The 24,124-nt window shown below is 44.6% G+C and overlaps 1 protein-coding gene across 12 annotated transcripts in view; it reads left to right on the top strand.

Moving 5' to 3' along the window:
• RREB1 (ras responsive element binding protein 1) overlaps positions 1-24,124 on the top strand; it is a 125,389-nt gene that overhangs the window by 97,338 nt on the left and 3,927 nt on the right. For 11 of the 12 annotated variants that reach the window (XM_061346546.1, XM_061346547.1, XM_061346544.1 and 8 more), the window contains 3 exons: positions 1,206-1,395; positions 3,131-5,873; positions 20,373-21,116. In XM_061346546.1, coding sequence (XP_061202530.1) covers positions 1,206-1,395; positions 3,131-5,873; positions 20,373-21,116 — 3,677 coding nt within the window. The remainder of the gene's footprint in view (positions 1-1,205; positions 1,396-3,130; positions 5,874-20,372; positions 21,117-24,124) is intronic. The other variant, XM_061346554.1, reaches the window with a different exon arrangement.

Raw genomic sequence — 24,124 nt, 5'->3', positions numbered from 1 at the left:
TTTTAATGAGTAGGCACATGTCCTTTTCCTTGATGTGGAGGGCGAAGACAGTATGGGGAGAACTAAGGCAGGGGGGACGTGAAAAACTCCTAGTGAATATAATATTGCTGACAAAATCCAACTGCTTCACATTCACTCGTGTTTGCTTCTCTGAAACTCATGCTTTGGTTGTGAGCTGGAGCTGTAACCACAAGGAACTGTGTTGAATGAAACTGTGTCACTTGTTGAGTGCAGACTGGATGTGACCTGTCATGCTGCAGAGCTCAAATCCCAGACATTTCAAAGGCAGTAGGCTTGTTTGTTGACATGTTGGCCAGATATTGCTGCTTAGTGTTTATTGCCTGCAGCATAACTGCATTTTCGGTATCTTTGATTTTTTAATGCAAATTTACATTATGTGAGAAACTTCTGTTTAACTGAATTTGGGATTTGAGAAGTTAGGAAAAGCAAGAAATCATAGTAATAACGTGTCAGTAGTAAAAGCGATGCATCTGCCTTTATCTTTGGGGCACAGTGACTGTTAAGGGGTGTATGAGTGCAGAAGTGTTGAATATGTTTCAGGTCTTTCTCCTCTGACCCTCTTTCCCTTCAAGGAGCACTAGTTTTCCTTTTAAAACAGTGTATTTCTCATAACAACTTTGAGAAAAATCAGTGAAAACTAATGGAAAAGACAGTGTAGAGGAAATTCATACACGTGTGTTTCAGCGGTGTGCAGCAGTATGTTTTAAGCAGTAGTTAAGAAGGTGCTATTATTCATTTGCAGCAGCTTGCTACTTACGTCTGATTTAGGCTCTCTTTGTAAGAGGTTTTTTAAAAGTGTCTTTTATTTTAATAGCAGTTTTCAGTAAAAATGAAATGGGTGTAAAGCCATTGAAATATTTTATGTTGGACTATGGGAAGGTTGTCAGAAGGCAGTGGTCTCAGCTGCCACTTCGCTGTCTGCCCACATGGGATGCTTGGATCTCATGTGCTATATCCTTTCAACTTCTAGTGAGCGTAATGGCCAGAAACTGGTAGAAAGTGACTGTGATTAAAATGGCCTTTCTGTGGTCATAAGTTTTTGACATGCTGTGGCTTTGTTTTGCATTTATCAGGTTCATGGTATCATGGGGTAAGAGGAAGGAGGCTGTCCTAACGCAAGAATGCTAGCTGTTAAGCTTGCAGTAGTCAGTAAGTCATTTCTATTTTATTCCTTTCCTTTCCAGGTGTGACATCTGTTGTATTACGTTTCGTACGCATCGGGGCTTACTGCGTCATAATGCAGTTATCCACAAGCAGCTTCCCAGAGATCCCATGGGAAAGCCTTTCATTCAGAACAACCCTTCGATTCCAGCAGGCTTCCATGACTTGGGATTCACGGACTTCTCCTGTAGGAAGTTCCCCCGCATTTCTCAGGTACTTTCTGTTCTTCATAGCTTAAGGTAACAGCTGATAACAGCATGTATCTTCTGAATTCATTGAAAGATGCGTCCTTGATGAGGCAGAGATGGGGTGTAGAATATTTTGTGGAAAGCACATTACCACTCTCCATGTAGGCTTCAAACGCTTTCTGTTTTTCTTCTTTCTTTTTTCATCTAAAGAATATTGGGATTGGGCTGTTGTTTTTTTTCCAACATTCCAGTGGGTAACTGTTGGTGTAAAGATATGTAAAAATATTTTAAATGAAAACTTTAGTGTTGTTAAGTCCTTGCCCCTTCCAGCCTGCCCATTATTTCTCTCCTTCCCAAAACCATCCCACATCTAAAATAAGTAGGGAAGATACATGGTAAGGAAAACATTATTTATTTAATTTCCTGTTAAAAGGATGTAGTTGTGGTGTGAGAGATTTTATCATGAAAAGCTTCAGGAAATCACCTTACTTACTAAATGGCGACATCTTCAGTGATTTCTTCACAAAACAGTCACAGGCACCTTTCCACTATGTTCCTTATGTGAGGTCTGAAGATACTGCATGTTTGAGGGCCAGTGGCTGGGGAAAGGCAGGGAGGTAGTCTGTAAATATTTCTGTGACAGCCATAAAGCTTTCTATTGGATAGTATCATTCCCCTCTTGTATCACACCTTGCCTGCCTTAGTTAGTTTGGGTCTTGAGGAAGCTGTGTATCTATTCAAAAACCCCAAAGAAATAAATCAACAGCACATCCCAGCAGGACCATGCTTATTCAGTGGCTGCACTTTTCTTATTCTACTTGGATTAAAGCACTGATTTCCAGCTCTTCTGGCTTCAAGGTGTTAGACCTGAAATTTGGTAAATAATTCTCAAGTAGAGTTTTGGTGTAGAAGTTACTAAATCAGGGCAGGAGATAACTTTTTAAACAACTTGGGTTTATTTCGTTCGTTATTAGTGGCAGACATTTAACATTATTAAGGGTTTCAAATGTTGTGACTTTCCTTTTGTAACAATTTTGCTTGCACTGTGAGGCAAGACCTATGAAGTATCTGAACGAAGTGTGTAGAGTGTATAAAGATCTTTCCAGCCCTCAATTTATCGCTTGTGTTCCTCTTTGATGGGGAACCTCTGCAACATGTGAGCTGTGTGGGTAGCATTTAAACGCAGCATTTGGGTTCATGATCCTTTTCAGCGACAGGTATAAAATCTGTTTGTGAGCCTAGTATTTTCCTTTGGAGAATAAATATGATTAGACTTCACTAACCAAAAGCCTTTGCACTTTGGGCTCTTTGTTTCATTGATTTGTTTTAAGGTGTTATTATTTTGATTGGTTTATGTTATTTTGCCTTCTTGGATGCCTTTTTTTAAATCCTTCTAGTTTCTTTGTAGTAGTAAAACTAAAGGAGGTAGTCTCAATGAAGTTTGCTGTTTAGTCCACTGAGGCTCCTGTCCTGTCAGAGAAGCGAGAGAGGTTTCTGGAGGGGAAGTTAAGGGTGGAAAAGTATTTGAGAGTCTGAATAACTCTCTGGAGTAGTTTGCCTCTATAGAAAGGAGCTTCTGGAGGATCAGCACCTAATTCAGATACACCACTTAGGTGACTAAAGGCTGTGGAGCAGGAATGTCTCCATGCCTCCTTAACTTGGGCAGTGGAAGAGGGAGTAAACTGGTTTTGTTTTGCAGAAGCATGTGGTGCCTTTCCAGTTTGAGATATCTACTCTAAATATTTTTGCATGTCTTGCAGGTCTGGTGTGAAACAAATTTGCGAAGGTGCATCAGTGACTTCCATAGATTTATTTGTGAGCTGTGTAACAAGGCATTCCCCATGCTTTCGGCACTCAAACTGCACACAGAAACTCATGTATTGGATCAGGGAAGAGACAAGCACAAGCAACAGTCCATGATCCTGCCTGGTGAGAACCCAGACCAGAAAGCCTTCATGGCATCCTTGGGCCTACAGTACACCAAAGACATCAAGCCTGTCAAGCAGGAGGACAATACACAAGATGAGGTCCAAGAAATGCGGCTCAGAGCACTGAAGAGTAACCTACCTCAGGAACCCGGCAGCACCAGTCTGCTCAGCCTCTCTCCTCTGGAAGCTGCCTCGATGGGAGGGTCATTTTCAGTCCTTCCCCCTACAAAAGAGAACATAAAGCTTCTCTCGCTGCAGCCTTTCCAGAAGGGTTTTATCATCCAGCCTGACAGCAGTATTGTGGTAAAACCCATCTCCAGTGAGTCTGCCATTGAGCTGGCAGACATTCAGCAGATCTTGAAGATGGCTTCTTCCGCTCCTCCTCAGATCAGTCTTCCTCCCCTTTCTAAGGCACCTTCTGCCCCTGTGCAGTCTATTTTCAAGCATATGCCGCCACTGAAGCCAAAGCCTTTGGTAACGCCCCGAACAGTCGTCGCAACCTCTACACCTCCTCCCCTTATCAGCGCCCAGCAAGCCTCCCCTGGCTGCATCAGCCCGAGCCTCCCACCTCCCCCTCTGAGGCTGATCAAGAGCTCAGTGGAGTCCTCCTCCAACTCTCACCTACCCCAGCCAGGAGCCAGATCGAGCCCTTCCTCGCAGTTGCTCCTCCAACCCAAAGTAGAGCCTTTAACTCAGCATGAGATGAAGACACAACTGGAGCAGGACAGCATCATCGAAGCTCTCCTGCCTCTGAGCATGGAAGCCAAGATCAAGCAAGAGGTCACAGAAGGAGACCTCAAAGCCATCATTGCAGGGGCAGCAAACAAGAAAGCCCCAACCATGAGAAAAGTTTTGTATCCCTGCCGTTTTTGTGACCAGGTGTTTGCCTTCTCTGGTGTCCTGAGAGCTCACATCCGTTCTCACTTGGGTATTTCCCCATACCAGTGCAACATCTGTGACTACATTGCAGCTGACAAGGCAGCGCTGATCCGACACCTGCGGACACACAGCGGGGAGAGGCCTTACATCTGTAAAATCTGCCACTACCCATTCACAGTGAAAGCCAATTGTGAGAGGCACCTGCGAAAGAAGCACTTCAAAGTGACCAGGAAGGATATAGAAAAGAACATTGAATATGTCACCAGCAATGCTGCAGAGATGGTGGATGCCTTCTGCTCCCCAGACACTGTATGCAAGCTGTGCGGTGAGGACCTGAAGCATTACCGAGCCCTCCGCATTCACATGAGGACGCACAGCGGCTGCCAGAAGAAGAAGCCGTTTGAGTGCAAGGAGTGTGGCACAGCCTTTTCGGCCAAGAGAAACTGCATTCACCATATCCTCAAGCAGCACTTGCATGTGCAAGAAAGGGAAATTGAGAATTACATCTTAGCGGTGGACTGCAGTGCCCAGGCAAGCCAGGCAGACCCTTCTTTATTGGAGGACAGCACTTACATGGACCACAAGACCATGACGCCTTTCCTGGAGCCACAGAATGGCTTCTTGCTTGGGACATCGTCTCATGTTCCCATCAAACTTGAACCTGCAGGTAGCTTTCCAATGGATTTTGATGAGCCATTGGATTTCTCTCAGAAGAGCAGAAGCCTGAGTGCTGTGCAAGTGAAGCAGGAGAACCTGTTTGGCTCTTCTCCTGTGTCCTTCTATGACTGTTCCATGGAGCCTATTGACCTGTCCATCCCCAAAGTCCTGAAGAAGGATAAAGATGATGTCCCATATGAAGCTAGGAGCCAAGAGCTGGCTGCTTCTGGGAACAGTGATAAAGCCTACAACTGTCTGCAGTGTCCTTTGGTTTTTGGTGCCAATGGGAACTCAGAGAACAACAGGGGTGTCAGACATACCCAGCCACTGAAAGGTTCATTGCATTTGACTGTCCCAATCATTTCCCCGGCTCTCCTTGGCAATTCTGCCTTGCTGAGACCCTTGAGGCCTAAACCACCACCTCCACCTCTCTTGCCAAAGCCTCCAGTAACTAAAGAGCTGCCACCGCTAGCTTCCATTGCACAGATCATTTCATCTGTGTCTTCTGCTCCCTCTTTGCTGAAAACGGAGGCTGAAGACACTGGTCCTAAGGCAGTGAGCAGCTCCACTGGGTGTGACAAATCAGGGAACGCCAAAGCAAAAGTGACAATCACGACCGCCGTGCAGAGAGACTCCAGCCTGCCCAGTGACCTGGCTCAGGCACGTGATCCAGAGCTGTCTCCCGTTGCCGAACCTGTGTTGACTAAGAGAAGAGGTAGAAAGAAAGGAACAAAAAATAAGCCTAAATTTAGCAGTGGTCTGGATCTGGAGTCAAGTGGGGAATTTGCCAGCATAGAGAAGATGCTGGCTACCACAGACGCTAATAAATTCAGCCCGTTTCTGCAGTCCACTGACAATTTCAAGGAAGAAAGCCGCAGAAATGGAACAAATGAGGATGAGAAGGCCACTGCTGAAGACAAGCTGCTGAGAGGGAAGAGGAATGCTTACTCAGACTGCCTGCAAAATATCCCCTGTCCTTACTGTCCTCAAGTCTTTCCATGGGTAAATTCCCTACAGCAGCACATACTCACTCATACAGGTAAGAGCGCCTTGTGCTCATAGTGGATCGTAAGCCTCTGAGAGTATTCCTTATGGAAGGCTCTCCTTGTGGAGTGATGTTCATTTCTTGTCCTCTCTTTGATGTTTGAATGGTATTCTTGGTTATTTTGGAAATCCCTAGCCAATGCTTTATAGTGATGATGGTACATTTTTTAGTAATGGAATAATCTCTGTGCCTTTGAGTATCAAGGAGGCAAATTAAACTGCTAAAATCCATCTGACTTCAGTGGCATAACTTGGCGTACCTGCGTTTGCTAAGACTCTAGTTTCAGATGTTCTGTTATTGCTATCTTATCTTGAAGGTGAGCATGCATGTTGAATATTTCACTGTACTTTACACGGTTTGTTTGGCTGGTTCCAGCAGCTGTTTGTCTGCATCAGTAATGATAAAAAGATCCATAAATATGAGAACAAATAAGTATAGAATTATGGCAGGAAAATAAAATAATACTGTATTTAGCTTTTTCCTTTTTTTTTAATTACAGTGGCTTTTATTTGACAGATCAAAGAAGGAGGATGCAAGAAGCATCATCTTGATCATTACATAGTAGCTAGCCTCTAGGAAATGTTTGTTTGCAGTGCTAAACAACTAAAGGTGGGCTTTTGCCCTAGAGCATAGAGATGTGTGTGGAGTCTTTAATACTGTGCCACTGTGTAAGTAACCTCAAACCTGGTGTAAACCAAAGGAGGAATTGGGAAGCAGATTTACACTAGGTTTGGGGTTATTTCTCATTCTTCCCTGTAGAGGAAATACTTTGTTGAATGCTGTGCCGATTTGAAGTTCACTCCTTTTTCCACCCACACTGTAATAAAGTAATTAGTAGATTCTCATCCTGCTGGGAGAGAGAGGAAGGACAAAGCTCTGCTTGCTGTTGCTCCCTTTTAAGTCAGTCACAGCTGTTGATACTATTTACTTCATTATGCAATCTCAACTCCTGGTGTAAAGGATAGAAGCTGGGGATATTTGTGAGAAACATAGGTGAGCTGACCACAGCCTCATAAAACATAATTTCATTTTTTGGAAGGTATAGAGGTTTCCTGAAGCAACTGATTCATGTCTGTGCTAAGAGGGAAACCTGCTGAAGAGGTAAAATAGGCTAGCTAAGAGGTTTAAAGGCAATCTGAGCTGTGGAGCAGTACAGTTTGCCTTGGGTGATGTGAGGACATAACTTGCAAGGTATCAGTGCAACAGTGAGGCTATTGTTTTCTGGCCCACAGAGACCAAGTTGTTTCATCTTATTTAGCATACAATTTACTTTCAGGGTGAAGGAGGGCTCTTTATTTGTATCAGTTGTTTTCTAACAGCCTGCTCCAAAACAAATACATAGTTATTGAAGAACTGTTCATGAGACAGAAAACAATAGAGAGGCTTTTCCCGAACTTAAGAGGTTTGACCTGCTTATTGATGGCAGACTTCCAAGGGTAGCAGCACTGGTGCAAACCCTTACTGAATGCAGGAAAATGCATTTGGACATGAGTTATACTGGTAAAACTTGTCTCCCCTACAATCACTGGCCTTGGAAGGAGACACTGTCCCTTCAGAAGGCCTGTGCTGCAGGCCCCACAAGGAAAGCAAGGGCTGGTTCCTCAGTGCAGATGCAAGATTTTTGGTGATGCTACAGCAGTGGCTATAATCAGATTCCAGTTGGTGTGTTCTGGCAATGATAATACTCAGCTCTTTCCTAATCATGATCAGTGTTCAGGGAGACTTGTTGGATGACCACGCCACAGCAAGCTTTGACTGGCATCTCCTTCCAGGTGACACCAGCACTCTGTTTCTAAACTCTGGGAGTTTGCAGCAGCTCCACTGTGACAGCAGTGTAAATGAGACTTACTGGAAGGAAAAAGGGAAAGGTAAGCAGGGAATGTAGAGATTTATGGAGGTGATGCCAAAGCAAGCACTAGGATGCATTCAGGTGGAGTGAGCACTGTGTTTTTGTGGTGAGTGTCAGGGGCTGGTGGCATGGGAGGAGTTTGGCAGCTGTGGGATACATGCAGCAATTTGTTGGGCTTTGTTCAGGGCTGGGTGAGTTGTTCTTCTGATGGAGACATCTACAGTGTCTTAGTGCAATGCACCGTTTCTATCCCCACCTGTTGCACAGGCAGTGACTTGTTAGATAGCTCTGTTATTTCAGAGGAGTTAATTAAAAATGCTATTCACTAATCTTATTGTAAAAAGAAAAGGAGAACTTTGTTGTCTGGGCTTGATAGCTGCTCCCTTGACCTGGGGAGAGAAGGGGCCAAGAGGCTGATGTGGGTGGGATAGATGAGAGTCCTGGTGATCTGCTTAAAGAATTCATGTGTTTGGTGTCTGCTCCATAGGGAATCACTGCAGCCAAGTTGGTCCATGCTCCTAGATTTATGTAGTACTCTGTTATAAAAAAACAAGGCAGTCATTTGAGCAAAAAAGTGGCAACTAGCGCTTCTCCATCCATTTGTAAGAAAGTTGGAGTAATCTATGTAAGTGGCCTATGTAAGTGGTGAGCATGGTTGAGGAAAAGTTATTTATTTTGAGCATTTAAGTAGTATCTATGTATTACCAGTCAGTTTTGACATGGAAGACCCCTTCCAAGCAGTGTCAAGGTCATATTTGCCTTCTGTGAAACTGCAAATCCACACATGCTACTGGCAATCTGTGTCTTTTGCACAACCAGAAGGCACTCTCGTGAAAGTTTTCACCCTGCTTATTCTTGCCTCAATACCACTGTGTGTATTTTAGTTCAAAAGCATTTCCCTGAAGAAGCACACACCTTCCTCACTGGTTTTTATTTTAATGCAGAGCTCACAAGTGGGGCACTGGGAATTTTGCATAGCTTGGATTTATACAGTATTTAGCACAGTACCTGTGTTTTGTTTGAACATGCTTGAACACTTGCTTGTAATGCGTTCTTTCTCTTGATGTCCTTATTGTTTAATTTACTCTTCTATGTTCAGCTTGGTTTGCCTTTCTTTTTTGCATTTGCCTCCTGCTCTTTACTCATTCTCAGAGCATCAAGTAAAATGTGCCCTGGAGGTGTTGTAGTTAACTTTGCTCTTTTTGTGGCATGTGCATCAGAGCAGGTTCAATATAAAATGTTAGAAATAATCTTTTTTTGACCATTAGTTTGTTACAAGTAACCTAAATCTGCAAAGAATCGCTTAAGGATATTTTCAGAGTGATAAATATTTGGCTCAGGTTTATTTTATGTAGAAAGTGGCAGAGGAGAATTTTTTGTTGTTTGTTTTTGTTTTATTTTGCAGTTACAACAGACATGAATTGGACAAGAAAAGATTTATAAAGAAAATAAAGTAATAAATAAATAGAATACAGTTATAGCAGCCCATGAACCTGAATGTTTCCAGTTGATTGGAGAACATAAGTCATAACAAAAAAGGGCTGGAGGCATTTTTATCTTTGCTTTTATGGCATAAGCTAAAGTGGAATGGTAGACATCTTAACTTTGCAGCATTTGTCCTTACCATGGCAATAATGTGTTTCCACTAGGAAAAGAGTGGCAGGAGGTATCTTAATTAAGGGATGATCTTCTTACATGCAGTGATTTAGATCACCTTTTACATTGAAAAAGACTCCCTTCCAATGACTGTTTTCCATGACGTGCCCAGCCTAGACTAGTCCTGCTATGCTAACCAAGTTTTACAGTTGATTTTGAGTCAATATCTAGGCACAGATGTATTCTAATCCAGCCCATGACCATTCTTACAGAAGAAGCTAATAAAAAATCAAGTCACATTGCACTTAAACTGACTGTTCTGGTTACCCTCCAGTGAGCAAATATAATTTATCAGAAGAACAGTTGCCTTTAAGGGACAATACAGGAAGCAGAAAATTATCTTTTTTTTGTGCCTTTAAAGGTGACATTTTTGGAAAGAGGTCTCACCCCCATTTGGGAATAGGACTGCAACTTGGGGTGGGAGGATTGGAGTTTGCACAGTAAGCAGGATTTTTGTTTGTGTTTTGAGACTTCCAATTAGGACATCTGTGTGGAAAGGATATCTTATCTGTTCTAAGTATTGGTCTGTACGACAAATACTTGGTTGATAGGAAAGTTTTAAAGGCTGAAAATATGAGAAAATTGTGACGTGAGATGCGGGTTGAGTTTCAAGTAATTAATCCCCAGCTAATCCTGTCATTGCATGCTTGAAAAGAAATGTGGAAAGGAATTGGGCTATCATGAAGCAAAAGGGTTTCTGCTCAACTTTGAAGTTCTGTTTTGTATTTGCATTGTGAATGTAGCCAAATAAAAGTGCAGAAAGTGGTGGTGTTTGTAACCATAAATTTATGGTTGACTTAGCAGGCAACTAAAAAGAAAGAGTGACTTGAAAGTATGCAAAAAGCAGTGCCCTAATGCTTCTAAAAAGTTCTACTGGCGGTGGAAGAAAATTAAGAGAAAGAAACGGCACCTGAGGTGTCTGTGTGATGCAGGGAATCCCTCATATGGGCTGAGATTTTAATTAGAACAGAGCCAGCTTGTGGAAGATTAAAGTGAGAAAAACAGTGGTGTATCAAAGCGGCTGCTGGCTGGGAGGGGATGTGCAAGGAGGTGTGTGCACATGTGTGGGTGCATGTAGGGGGCTGTTCAGAGGTTTTGGGTGTGAGGTAGAAGGTGTGAAAAGCACTGATCTCCTTTTACGTGTAGCTGTCCTCACAATCTCTGTGTTCATCACAAAGATGTCTTGCAGGACTGCTTTCCTCATTGCACTGCATGATCCTGGCTTTTCTTTCAACTATTCCTGTGCTGTTAGTTCCCTTGTTCTAGTCGTTTAAATGAATTACAGATGTGAAAAGCCTTCTCCTGTGTGGAAGTAATTGAAGTAATTGATTTCTTATTTGACATACGGGGCTTGGTTCCACTGAAGTCAATGAAAAGATGCCCCATGGCTTTGTTGGAAGTTGTTTCAGATTCACATGGGTGATAGAAGTCTCAGGAGAGAGCCTCCTGTTGACAAGCTTGCAGTCAGGATGTTATAGTTGGTCGCTAAGCAGTAAAGGGGAAAAGGAGTTTCTTATTTCACATTACAAGGACAGGTAGGCATACTTTCTTCCTGTGTCAGGCCAGAAGCCCTTCCCCTCTCAAAAGTGTGGTGTTGTCTTTTCTGCCAAATCTGACAGAATTTGCACAAACCTGGACTTGCCAGCTGCAACCTGAGGAGAAACATGTTTATCCCCCAGTCTAAGGAAGAGGATGCTGGATCTCAGTGGTACGTGCAGTTTTCCCCAGCTATTCAGAATAGCAAGCCCAAGCTGTGTTTGATCAGACTGAACACTGCAGATAAAGCAAGCACAAGGACATGAGAAGTGCCCTGTTGCGTTAGAGCAGTGGTACATGCAGCCAAGTACTCGTGTCTCTCGTGGTAGCAGTAGGATGTGCTATTTAGGGTGAGCATGTAGGCCTGGCCACTTCCTGCGATCTGTTCCTCTTAATGCTTTATCAGCATCCACAACTGCTGCATTAGGGTTGCATGTTCAAGGGCACATCCCTGCCTACTCCCTTTACTACCTGTTTATGGGCCTGCTGTCTGCAAGTCTCTCCAATGGCTTTCTGAACCTGCTGATGCTATCTGCCTCCAACCTTACCTGGAGTCAAGCTTCAGAAGTTCACCACCTACTGTGTCAGGAACAGCTGATCCCCTGCTATCTTCAGAGTTTCCCCCTTAGTTCCAGTATTGCAGGATTTGGTGAATTGCTGTACTGTGTGTGCCCTCTCAGCTGCCTTCATGATTTGTAAACCTCAATTGTAACACCGTGTTCTCTCCTTCAAAAGAGAAGCCTGAACCTTTCTGGTGTCTTCTCGCAGGGCAGCTGCCCCATCGCTTGGGTTGGGTTTGCTGTGTGCCTTTTGCTGTCTCGTTTTTGTGGCGTGAAGACCAGAAGTGTACACTCCACCTGAAATGGGGGCACGCCAGGGCTCTAAACAGCAGAGGAGGAACACCCTTGGTCTTGCTTTCAGTACTGTTGCTCATGGTACCCCGTCTTTCTTGACTTCAGTTTGGCTACTGCTGCGGGCCATGCCAGTGATCCTGGAGAGCTATTGGCGATGGCTCTGAGACTTCCTGCCTGAATGCACCTGCCAGTACCACATTCAGCATCATATAAGCATGTTTTAGTTATTTTTCTGGAGGCATCCTACCCTGTGTTCATCTGCATTGAAGCTCACCTGCCACTTTATTGCCCTCTCTGTTTTGAGAGTTCAGCAGTGAAGGAGATTGATTGTCAAATCACACAGGCTTTGTTGTAGGCAGGCAAGTGGCATTTAGTCAGGAAGGACAAGCTGACATGAAACCAAGGGTGAGGGCAGTCAGTCAGGTTTTTTATTTGCTGGCCAAATGGGATGGGGGCAAGAAGGAAGCTCAGCAGATGGTGGTGCATGTCCCCTGCCTGAAAAGTGTTTGCACAAGGGAGCTGTTGCTGTAAAGGTATTCACACCTCCAGGAGAGATGACAAGGGTCCCTTTGTGACACTTTGAGTTGGTTTCACGGGAGAGTTGTTGAAGTAGCAGACCTAAAAGCAGCAAGAAGTTGGCTCTGTGCTAAAATTACACGAATGAATTGTTACTCTCAACCTCAGGGGTAGCTGCTGATCAGATTGCACAGAAGTGCGCAAAGGATTTTCCTCTTAAATTTACCAGCTCCAGTTTGTTTGGGAAACTGCCTATCTCATCCTTTCTTCTGTTAATACAGCAGGTTTCCTTGCAGCGATTCAGATGTAGTAATACAGGTCTCACTCAGGACTAGTCTGGCATTAAAACCAGCCATGCTGGGGGCGTGTTACGACATGATTTGATCTTGCCTATCATGAAGAAACTAAGTTGCCTTGTTACCATGTTAACAGCCTGTAACTTCACAGGGCTGTAGCCAGGGTATCTGCGGTGTCACGTGAGCCCATCCTGCCTATGCAGACAGCAGATGGCTACGGCATGAGAAAGACTCATGTTATAACATGATCCCCTCACAGAACAAAAGTCTGCAGAAAAGGCTCTGAAAGTGCTCACCTCTGACGATCTTCACAGCAGAATGAAACTAAAATCATCTTACTTGGGTCTCATGAAAACTTTCTTTGTATTCGGGGGGGCTAGCACAGCTCAGCTGGGCGGCAGGGTAAAGAGGCAAGTGTTTCTAAAGCCTCTCCAGTGAGTGGTGGCATGGCATGTAGGATGGGTAGGACTTTGGTGGAATGTAGATGTTGTTCTTAGCAGCCAGCGCCGGGCTGGTCAGAGTGGTTTGACCTGCCCCTGGCAGACAGAGCCTTGGGCCATGGTTGGAGAACACAAAGCACTTCTCAGCAGTACTGGCTCAACCTGTTCCAAACTGTTCATCCCAACAACTGTAGCTGACCCAGCTGCCCAGAAAACGAAAAGGGCAATGGGAGGGACCAGCAGTCATGAAATCAGTTCCTGGATCCGGCTGGCAGTAGGGCCCTAAAAGAGCACATTGATGCAGCTGAGGTGTGGAGTTGGCAGCATCTCCTGGGAGGTGCTGGGGATAGATGCTGTTGAAATTGGCTTCTCTGTCAGATGCTTTGTGTCTTCCCTAGCAGCTTTAGACAGCAAGGAAGGAGCCCAGATCCTATACTGTTATAGTTACCGTGTGCACTTTATAGCACAGCATAGTGTTTATAACTGACTTCACCAAGTGGTGCTTAATTGTGGTCCAGAGTCATTCAATGGCTTTGGACTTGTGGTCTCCCTCCATTGTCCAAGAAAAATGGATTTCAAATTCAGTGGAAGTAAATTAACAGTTGGAAACTGTGGCTTAGTTTTAAATGGGGTCATCTCTCTCTTTATTTTTTAAAGGTGGGTAAGTAGCGTGCTTGGGGCTCACATTCAGGCCTCACGCAAGGGCTGTACTTGGAAGAGAATAATCATCCAGATTTCACTGTATGCCAGAAGGCAGGCGAATGAAGGGAGATGCCTGTGTGATGTTTGGTCAGCCATAAATGAAGTGAAGCTTCAAGATGAGGTGTAAGACAGGAAGCGCAATTCAGTGGAGTGTCACTGGGAACAAGTTTATAGATGGTTTCTTTTGGTCTTGTTTTAAACCAAAACAAAAACAGGACGGTGGTTTTGAATAGGATTCAGAGATGAGGAGGCTGTTGAAGTGATGGGGCTTGTGTGTGTCCTTGCTGCATGGAGAGCATGGGAAGAAAACTGAGAACATCTTGCCTGGTTCACAGCAGTGAGACCAGGAGAGACCTGTACCGACAGAGAGGCGGACAGTGAAATTGTGGAGCAACTTAATGAATCGCCTGCTTTCATCACATTAGAGCAGCTCTGCCTTTGTCTCCTTAGGGCTTTCTGAATGCTCCCCTTCTTGCAGCAAAACACAGTTGAGGAGGAGAGATGTGGGATAAGGAATGGGGTAAGGGATTATCTGTTATGTAATACAGAGAGAGACTGTGCTAAGGAAAGATCTCTTTCTTAAAGAGGCTTACCCCTAATGTGAGAGGGTCGAACACAACTGCTCTGTGCTAACTAGGCAAATATTGACAAAGTAAGTATACTCAGCAGTGAATTCTACGATTAGCATTTTAGCAGAATTCATCTTTGCTCCAGATACCTGCCACTCTGTGATCCCTCCAGAAATCATGTGAGCCCTCGGTAAAGCAGGGACTTTTTGTTTTTCCAAACTGCTCTAGCTGTTTGTACCTCTGAACTACATTTGTGGGTATTTCCTAGAGGACAAAGGCCTTGAAACTGCATTTTCAGTGTCAGACGAAGTTTAGCAGATGCTCCAGAGCCACAGCTCAGGGTAAAGCAAGAGCTGCTTCCCACTGGGGGTTGGCCTGAGTGCTAGAGCTGTTGTTGGGAGGATACTGAGAAGATGGTCTATAGCTTGCTGGTTGTATTGCTGGCTCTGTATCAAAATGCCTTTCTGCTGAACGGTGAAAATCACCATAAGGTGAAAGTCCAGTGTTCCCCATGCCCTTCACCTCATCATTAGTGCAGTTTTCCACTTGGTAGGTGCAGTCAGAGCTAGTCCAGCACTTTTCTGTGTGTCAGTGACTTCATGTGCTCTCTTGAAGGTACCGGCGGGTCATTCCTTGTGTCAAAGGCAAAAAGTGTTTGTCTCCAGGACTGGTTTTCTCCTTTCCCCCCCAGATTTATTCAGTTCCATTTACTGCAAATAGTCCTTTTCTATCTCAAATATTTTCATTTCAAGAGGCATGCAGATATGACCGAAACTCCCTCAACTGTGAACTAATAAAATACTTGTGTGTGTGCATGTGATATGATAAGGATGGCTAAATTTTAATGTTTAGACTCTTTATAATAGAAATAGGCAAAGATAGCTCCCAAAATTTTTCAAGTCAACTCCACAGGTTGGAAAGATGTTCTCCAGATCACGGGTGGAAGCAGGAGCAGCATTGTGTGAGTCGGTCCAAAAACCGCCAAATTTACTAGACTGCTACCACCTAGTGGTGTCTGTGTCTGTTGTAAAATACAAAATTGGCTGGGGTTATTTAAGTTAATGTAGGCAAATAGTAAATCGTTGGCTCATCTGGCTGATAATGCCAACTGCTTGTACAACATCCATTCCCAGTGCTCTGTCTGCTCCAGTTTTGATCATTATTTAAGTAATGGGTTTTCTGGCACTTCTCTCAGGATGCAGGAGTGTTTGGCAATAAGCACTTGCTCTAATCACAAAATAGTTTCTGTTATAACACCTTGTTTTTTCTTACAACTCCTTAGCATCTCAAGCTCTACTCTATTCCACCTTAGTTCCAGGAAGAAAAGAAAACCATAGGAAGACAGAATGAAACCAGCAACCTCCCCACCTTGATCTGTATCTGCTCTTTTATCTGAAATTTTCCACATTTCATGTCTCTCTTGCTAATTCGGTTTGTGTTTGCAAGAAAGCAGTTTACTTCCCTTTTTCTTTCTTGCCACCTATAAAAGATTAAGCAGACTCTTCCAGCTAGGCTGGCTGAAAACAGCAACCAGAACTGTAAATAGACTTCAGCAAAACAGTCTTTTCTTTCCACAGTTTGAAGGAAAAATGATTTTGGCTACAACTATATAGTGGTTTCTTTCATGCAAGCGGAAAAGTTTCTGGATTCTCAGATGGAGTCCTTGAGGTTTTGCTTATGAATATATCTCCTGAGAAGTTCGTTTTTTCCCAGGAGCTAACAAGGCAGCAGCTGAGCTACTGGTGGTTGTTCTGTGTTACCTTCCTCTGTACATCCCTACCTCCCTGCTTGTCTCCTCTCTTGCCCTTACCTTGCCCACGTTCTTTGACTCTGGTGTCAGAAATGACATCATCAAGTGGTGTCACCCTCTGATCTTCCCTTTGGAGGAGTGACACAAACTCTGGTTGTCTGTGACAAGGTAATGTGTTCTGCTCCCACGGTTGCTGCAGAGGTGGCAGTGGTGGGAGCCTTGGCAAGCAGACCTCTTCACTCTTGTCCTCTTGACTCTCCGAGTCTAAGTATCTGTGGGATAACAAATGGACTGGAAAGCATTTTACAACTTTAGTAAGTGAAAGATGGGAAAGGGGTGAAAGAAAGGCAGGCCTTTCCTATGCGCCCTGCCTTCCTCATCGCCTGGATGCAAGTGACTGCTCTGCACTATAAATCAGCAAAATTCTGGAAATGGGAATTACCCTTCTGAGAGGAGCTCGGCCTCATTGGAACAATGTTTGCTCAGATCTGAAGGCTCAGTCAGAATCCTCCTCTTTGTGTAAGATACAAGCCTGCTGGAATCGTATGGCCAGTGAGGTTTTTGTTGCTGCAGATGAGCATGTAAGCAGAGAAAAAACAGTAGTGTAGCCAAGCCTGACTTCTGCTGGAATGGATGGAGTGGCTGCCAGTGCAGCCATCCCTTGCACTGCGGGAGAAATCCCACACAAGACCTGGCACAGCTGCCTTGACGACTGTCATGTTTCCCACACACCTTCCCGGCTCCCCTGCTGATATTCCAGTTCATCTGCAGCAGAGCTGGGCAGATTCTCACGCATCCCAAACAGCCGGGGCTTGTGCAAAGCAGCTTGCTTCTTCACTAGCTGCAAAACCAACCGCACAGGTTGGGGGTAACCACAGAGCAGCTCAGCTAGTCAGGAGCTGCCACCTTACGGTATGCATGAGGCTTCATAGGAGCCTGTAAAACTCGGCAGAGAAAACAGCAGGTCTGGTTTGTGCAGGTAGGAAGGAAGAGCACTCACCCAAGCACGTACGTGTGTCAGCACGTTCCTAGCTGTGTCGCTACCTGAGCTTTGAATGTGCTCATTCAGGGATGGCAGGCCAGCTTCGGAAGAGAAAGCATGCGTGCATCTGTGTTCCAGGGGTCTGAAGTGGTCTTTGCCCTGCGTGAAGTTGTTCAAACATCATGTTTGCTTTTCTTGATGTTAGCCTCATCTGTTTGTTGTGCTAGTAAGGCAGCATAACTTACCTGTGGACAGCGTATCCCACCTACCCTTGGTGCACAGGAAAATGTAATTTCAGGCCAGCTGCACAAGAACAGAGGAACAGCTGGGAAAGGACCCAGGGCAGAGAGGAGACGAAAAAACGAGATAGAGCTCGGATATGATTCACTGAAAGATGAGTGTACTATAAGAAAAATAATGTATTTTTTTAAATACTGGAAGCAGAAGAAGAAAAAGTTATGGAAAATTAAGAGGAAATTGGAAAATCATACATGATATACATGCTGAATGTAAAACTTGGGACTTCTGCAGCTGAAAGTTTAAAGACGTTGTGGTTTTGGCTTGCTCTTATTTGAGTGCTACTAGTGTATATCCTGCTTGTTCACTTTGCTCCTGATACTTGCTGTTGAAAACACAACTTATTCTGCATCTGCTGTTTTCAGTTTGGCCAGGAAGAGTTACAGAACATCTCTCTGGGTACACTAGAAAGTGAACTCTCTCCACCTCTGTCTCCTTTTGCTCTTCACTCTTCTCCATCCCGACAGAGCTCACATGGTCTCCTGCCCTGCTCCCTAATGACCCCCTCTGTGCTGTGCTTGCAATCTTTCCTTGACCTAATACACATCCCGCTGGGGAGGTGTCTCCTGACCTCAGTGTGGATGGGACGGGGTGGCCCATGCCTGTTAGGAGGTGCCCCACACTTTGCTGTGGATGAGCACTGATGGCAGGGATACAGGAGCTGTTCTAGGCGCTTTATTTTGGTGTCGCATCAAGGTCTTTGTGCCTCAGAGCCACTTTGCCGCTTACGGTTTGTCTGTCTATCACCCACGGATAGGTCTTTATGATGGTAGCAACCAAAGGCAGCTGGGGAAGCTTCCACTCTTCTTAACTGTTGTTTCCCTTCCCTCCTACCCTTAGCCTAAAGGGAACGGTGATTATGGGGTTGCTTTAGTCCAGCAGAAACCTGTGCTCTGGTGAAAAAGACCCTGTGTGAATGCTAGGGAGTGGGTAGCCAAGGAAGGACAAGGACCCTTCCAGCAATAGCAGGGAGTCACATCAGTTGCCATTAATCCTTGTTTTCATCCCCACTCTTGAGCAGAGGTGAGGTGCTGCCAGTGTACTCATCCTGCCCCCAAACACAGTGGGTGGAAGAAGGCAGCAGGCTCATAGCTGTGCTTCCATTTTAAATGACTCCTGTGTATAGATGTGGCCTGGGATTGGCTTCTGTGCCAGCAGCTGTGAGACCCAGCTACCTGCTTGTAACGAGGAGAACCATGCATGGGCCTGGTTTCTCATACACGCCTGGCTTCTGTTTCTTGGGGTTGTGGAGCAGAGCTTCCTCTTAATTACTATGCATCGGCATTTCAGTTTGGTGTTTAGAAGTGACCAGTCTTTGTAATAGCTTTTTTTGTCATCCTTTTTTTTGGCCTTACTGTAGCTAAGAGATAACGAGCCAAAACACAGAATTCACATGGACATTCACAGGGCACGTGTAGGTGACCTTTGTTTTCAGATGCCCACATCCTCAAATTCTCCAGCATTATACACAGATTATAGCTCAGTTGCATGTTTTAATGGGCAGATAATTAGATGAGTGCTGGACTTTGTGGAAAGCTTTTGTGTAATCCACTGTCTGTGTAAACGGATCTGTTTTGTTTAAAAGGTGAGATTATTTTTTTTGACAAGTCACTTCTTCCCCAAGAAAAAGCCTACTGAGGATTATGTTCTATTGAGTGATTGTTCATGATTGCTGGAAATGCCGCTAAGCTTTGACATTTATTTAATGGCCATTTATATCACTTGTGCAAGGAGATGGCTCGATGCAAGTCATGTTGCAAGACTGCATTTAACTACCAAGTGCCTGAGAACTATCTTACCTTCTGTAATTACTTCTTGCTTATGAAAAAAGCCTGCAACAGGAAATCTAGGTAATTTGGAGGCAAGCACAAGCTGTTCTGTGTCAGATGGAGAACTTAAACTGCTTTACTAAAGTTTCTAAATCCCTGCAGTTACTCAGCAGCTATTGCACTTGCAGATGAATGCTGAAATGCTGGGTAGGTTGTATTGCTCCTTAGCTGCATGCTGTCAACACGAATGAGGTGGGGGAATTAAAGCAAGAAAAGTTTCAACTTGCAGAAAATACAGCTTGCAAAGTTCGTGTCCTGGAACATTTGCTGTTAAGTGGCACTGGAGATGCAGTTACATGCCGTTGCATCATTGTCAGCTTTAGCTTCCAGATCGACTCCAGCTTATTTCCTATTTGCACTTAACTGTTTGTAGGGAGCTCAGGAAGGGTACAGCTCTAGCCCTTTGTTCTCCTGAAGCACCTGATCTGTTCTAATTTTTTGGACACATGTCCTCAGCAACATTAATGCTACAAAATGCTAACGAAGCAGGTCATTAAGGTGGACATCTTAGGTGTTTTGTTTTCCTGTTGGAGTAATTGTGAAACAGCAAAGGATGCTGTTACTGCATCTTGGCTTTAGGTTTTGGTTCCAGGTGATGTATTGGTGTGTGTCAAAGACCCACATGTGGATGAACTTCTGCATCTTTTGCCTTTGTAACTGACCTCTGTGTCATCATCTGCACTAACCTATAACATTTAATTGTACCAGTTGGTTGCATGAGGCCTTTACATTCTCTTTGAAAAGCATTTCCTGCTACTTATAAATCAGTTTGATTAATATGTGGATGCATATTACTTCAATCTGTGTCAATATTTGTCATACACGAGTTTAGAAATAACACATTCATGTGCCTCTGGAATGGTGTATCTGTAGGCCTCAACTCTTCTTTGGGCTCAGCAACATTTTGAGTATCAACATTTTGTATTCTCTGGTTAAAGTGATTATATTAAAAATTACTTCAAGAAACTGACAAGAATATGAGTGTATTTTGGAAAAGAAAGCCTTCTGTTACAGATTTTTAATCATCTGGTTAATTGGCTTCTGGGGTTTGATCTCTCTTCAGCTCTAAGTTATTGGCCTGGGTCACAGATAAGAGAAACAGATGTTGTGAGTCTTGACCAGAAGCAGTGCTCATGGGTCTTTGTGCAGCCTTACTGCTGGTAGTTGTGAATTAGCAGAGAGCATCCCACTGAACGTTTCTCTCTGTTTGCTTGCAGACAGCCAGTGTGATGCAGAGACACTAGCTACAGGAAATGAAGTCTTGGACCTGACCTCTTGCGAGAAGGAACAGCCAGGGGAGATAACAGAGCTACCAGCGAGTGAGTGCGGCCCCAAGGAGCAAAAGGCTGATTCCCCTCCAGCAGAACGGGATGCCGAAATAAAAGCGGATGGATATGAAGAGGGCCCTGAGGAAGATTCTGTAAGTAACAAAAGTCTTGACCTCAATTTTGCCAGCAAATTAATGGACTTCAAGCTGGCAGAGAGTGACCAGAGTGCAGGCAGCAGTACTCAGACTGAAAGGAAACATGCCTGTGACATTTGTGGCAAAACCTTCAAGTTTGCTGGCACTCTTGGCCGTCACAAAAAGGTCCACATTCGTGAGGACAGAAAGGATGAAAGGAGCAGTGAGGATGAAAGCAAAAGCGTTCAGGATAATGCAGGAGCTCCCTCGATGCAGGACTCTGGTATTGAGCAGGAAGAGTCTCCGATGGACTTGAAGGTAGTGGAGTCTCCTGTGGACTATGAGGCAACAGGAAAGGAAAATGAAGAGAGCGAAAGCATCTCTGAGGGGGAAGGCACAGAGAGAAAGTCCACTGAGAAGAGCAGTGATGACAAAAAACCAAAGACTGATGAGGCTAAGATTACTGCAAAAGCAGACAAAAGAAAGAAAGTCTGTACTGTGTGCAACAAGCGTTTCTGGTCTCTGCAGGATCTGACGCGACATATGCGGTCTCATACAGGTAAGAGGAGGCTTGAGAGCAGAACAGATCACAAGCAGGTCTGCCACCAGACTGCGGCATCTGCTCTGTAAGTGCACGATTGCTGCTAGCCCTTGAGGTTGGAGACAGTGCTTTTAGTCCCACAGGTATCTGCAAGGTTTCTGCCCCAATCCCCCATGCTGTATACACAGCCTGTCAAGGGGAGTGGTAATTGTCACCACTGCCTTATCTTCAGTTCCCAAACTGTTTTTCCCCATCTTGCTCGCAGGATTTAGAGATGAGGGCCGATGTGGAGATATCCCTGTGCAGTTGTTCTGCCCAGCTTCTGACTCCCTTCTTGTCATGTGCATGTGGCTCTACCTCTTCCCAGTACTTTGATGAGCAGTGGAGAAACCTGTCAGTATATGATAAGGCTTCATCTCTGAGGGAAAGTTGAGAGAGAGAGAGAGTCTGGTTTTGTCTGATTATGTAAGCCTGGTATGAGCAATGTGTTAGTGTGCTGGTCATCTGCATGACCTGCTGCTTGAGTGAAAGGCAAAGCAACAGTGGGCACCCTGCTCTTCAGGCTTGGGCAGGGAAGGTAGAACACAGGTAGTAAACCACTTGGCTGATGACTTTGACTCAGTTAAAATACATTAGGTCGCTTTATGTGATATACGGTTTGCAGCAGTACCATGCAAATAAGGTGAAGCCATGAGCCAGCTGAAAGGTGAATTAATCATTCATCCTTATTTATGCATCCTTATTAATTATGCATTTTACTGTCAGCAAGCTGCTCTGACATGGGAAAACTGGTTCAGTTTGACATTTTGTAGCTTTTGAAGGTGCTCTCTGCTGAAGACAACGTCTTTGTGTTTAACAAAATATTTGTCCTGTAAGTTGACTGAGATGTTTAGTAAGCTACACCAAAGAGGAGTACCTTAACCAGACTTTTTACCCTTCTGAATCATAGTGACCTGTTGAGTACAAAACTGACCTGTTTTCTTCTGGTGTTGAGCCACATTTGAATATAGGACACTATATTCAGAACCTATTCACACTAATTCAGAACCTTTGGGAAGATGACACTATCTAAACTACTGAGTTTCATGCCCAAATGATGAGTGCTCAGATGATAATTAAAACAAATACCATATGTTTGAATTGTTTTCATTGCATGCTGAGCTGTGTAGGCCTTGTCGGTGTGTTTTTTTCCTGTTTGGTTCTCCTTCTTGTTTGACACTGAAGGATGTTTTAATGTAGAATAGGTGTTGAAAAGGAACCTGGGACAGTGCTTTTTTCAAATTTAATAAACATGAATACCATCTATAGCCAATACATTTTCAACTGAGTATCTTCCTTCCATACTGTGGGTTCCCTCCATACTGTGGGTTCAGCTGAGGATCTTCCCTCCATACCTCTCCTCTCTGTCCCACTTGTTCATTGATACTGATAAAATACCATCAAATCGTTACATTGCTTAAAGTTTGGGTTTAAGGTGTGGGGTATTTAAAGATAACTATAAGGTTTACCCAGAAGAGGAATGTTTGGGACATGCTGAAGTGTGCAAGAAACCTCTGCCCACCTACTGAATGGCAGTCAGGCTGGGAGCATTTCATTCTCACAGTGCTGGCTGCTTCCCAGCAAGCATTTGTGAGGTGCTCTGGTGCTGCCTGCCCAAGCGCAGGCTCAGCCACAGCGCTGCATCAGCAGTAGCCAAGTGATAGATGGGCAAAGGCTGTTGGCCCAAAATGCTCCTGGGGAGCTGTGCCCTTCCTTGACAGCAGCTGCCCTAGCAAGGCACCCAAGAGAAACATTTCCCAGGGACAGTGGACCTACTTGCACAGGTTTATCTTCTAATGACCCCAAGCATTATTACAAGTGAGAAGTGAGCTGCAGGTGTCTCGTTCCATGTGCTCATAGGCACAAGATGGTGTCTGGATGGAACTGCAGCACTGGCAAGTCTTCAATAGGCACAGTCAGAAATAGAGGATGGGTCAGGGTGGGATCTTCGGTTCTTCAGGGCAGGCACTACCCTGGGGCACTGTGATTGGTTAGGACTTGGGGGAATTTTGTCTCCAGGGCTGTGGTTGCTTTGTTTTTGATGAGCTCCTGATTAGGGAAGCATTCAAGTGTCTCAGGTGTAAAAAGCTGCTCTGAGACCAGAGCAAACTATCAGTTGGTCACAGCAGAGGATGCCTGCAGCTGCTCTGCGGCTTAAGAGTCCAAAATAAGAGGGAGAATTTTGTCCTGCAAGTAGCATTTCTGGAATGGGTATGAGGAGGTTTTTCAGGGGCTTTTACAAGTCACTCCTGTCCTGCAGCACCAGAGGGCTGGGCAACACCAGCAGCTCTGTGAAAACATCCAGAGGCAGGCATTTTTCACTTGGACAGTAGATTTTGGTCACCTCTAACAGACACCTCCTGCGACCCATCGTAAGTCTAGGTCCTTCAGCTGCTCTGTGTCCATTCTGAAATGAGGTGATACTGTCTTCTGCTGCACAGAAAGAGAAGGGGCTGTTGTAGCAAGGGGAGTTCCTAACAGCTTGAAGTCGGTGATTAATCTGCATATTTCATCCTTGCCCATGTGTCAGCATTTGAGAGGGGGGAGATGCTTTCTCATGTGTTACTTGGTTCAGTTCGTAGGAGCTGTGGACCACAGTTAACCTGTGCAGTCCTCTCTCTCTGCGTGTATCAGGGCTGACCTGCAGCAGGGAGATCCCACTGTGGGCTGTTTTCACAAAGGCTTTTGAGCTCCATAGGACGAAGTGCAAGCTTCTTTCAGAAAAGTTGCTGACTGAATTAGACAGGATGTACCTGGGGCCTACGGTCTTTCTCCCTCCTCAGTGCAGCACCATACCAAGCTTGCAGGAATCTCAAGACACTTACAAGTTCTGATTTTCGATTTGTGCCTGGGAGGATGTATCTGTATTCCCGCTTGCGTGCCATCAGCTAGTTTGCTAGTACAGAAGCAAAAAGTCTGCATAAAGGCAGACATGAATGTTTGATATAAGTACTGAATTTCCAAAGCAGTGAGTGTCCATACTACTT

Source organism: Neopsephotus bourkii, unplaced genomic scaffold (genome assembly GCF_033783945.1).
Source record: "Neopsephotus bourkii isolate Nb327-2 ecotype Australia unplaced genomic scaffold, CSIRO-AGI_Nbou_v1 NB_272, whole genome shotgun sequence".
In the NCBI taxonomy this organism is placed as follows: Eukaryota; Metazoa; Chordata; class Aves; order Psittaciformes; family Psittacidae; genus Neopsephotus; species Neopsephotus bourkii.
The sequence above is the reverse complement of the archived record's forward strand: the minus strand, read 5'-3'. Positions and strand labels throughout refer to the sequence as shown.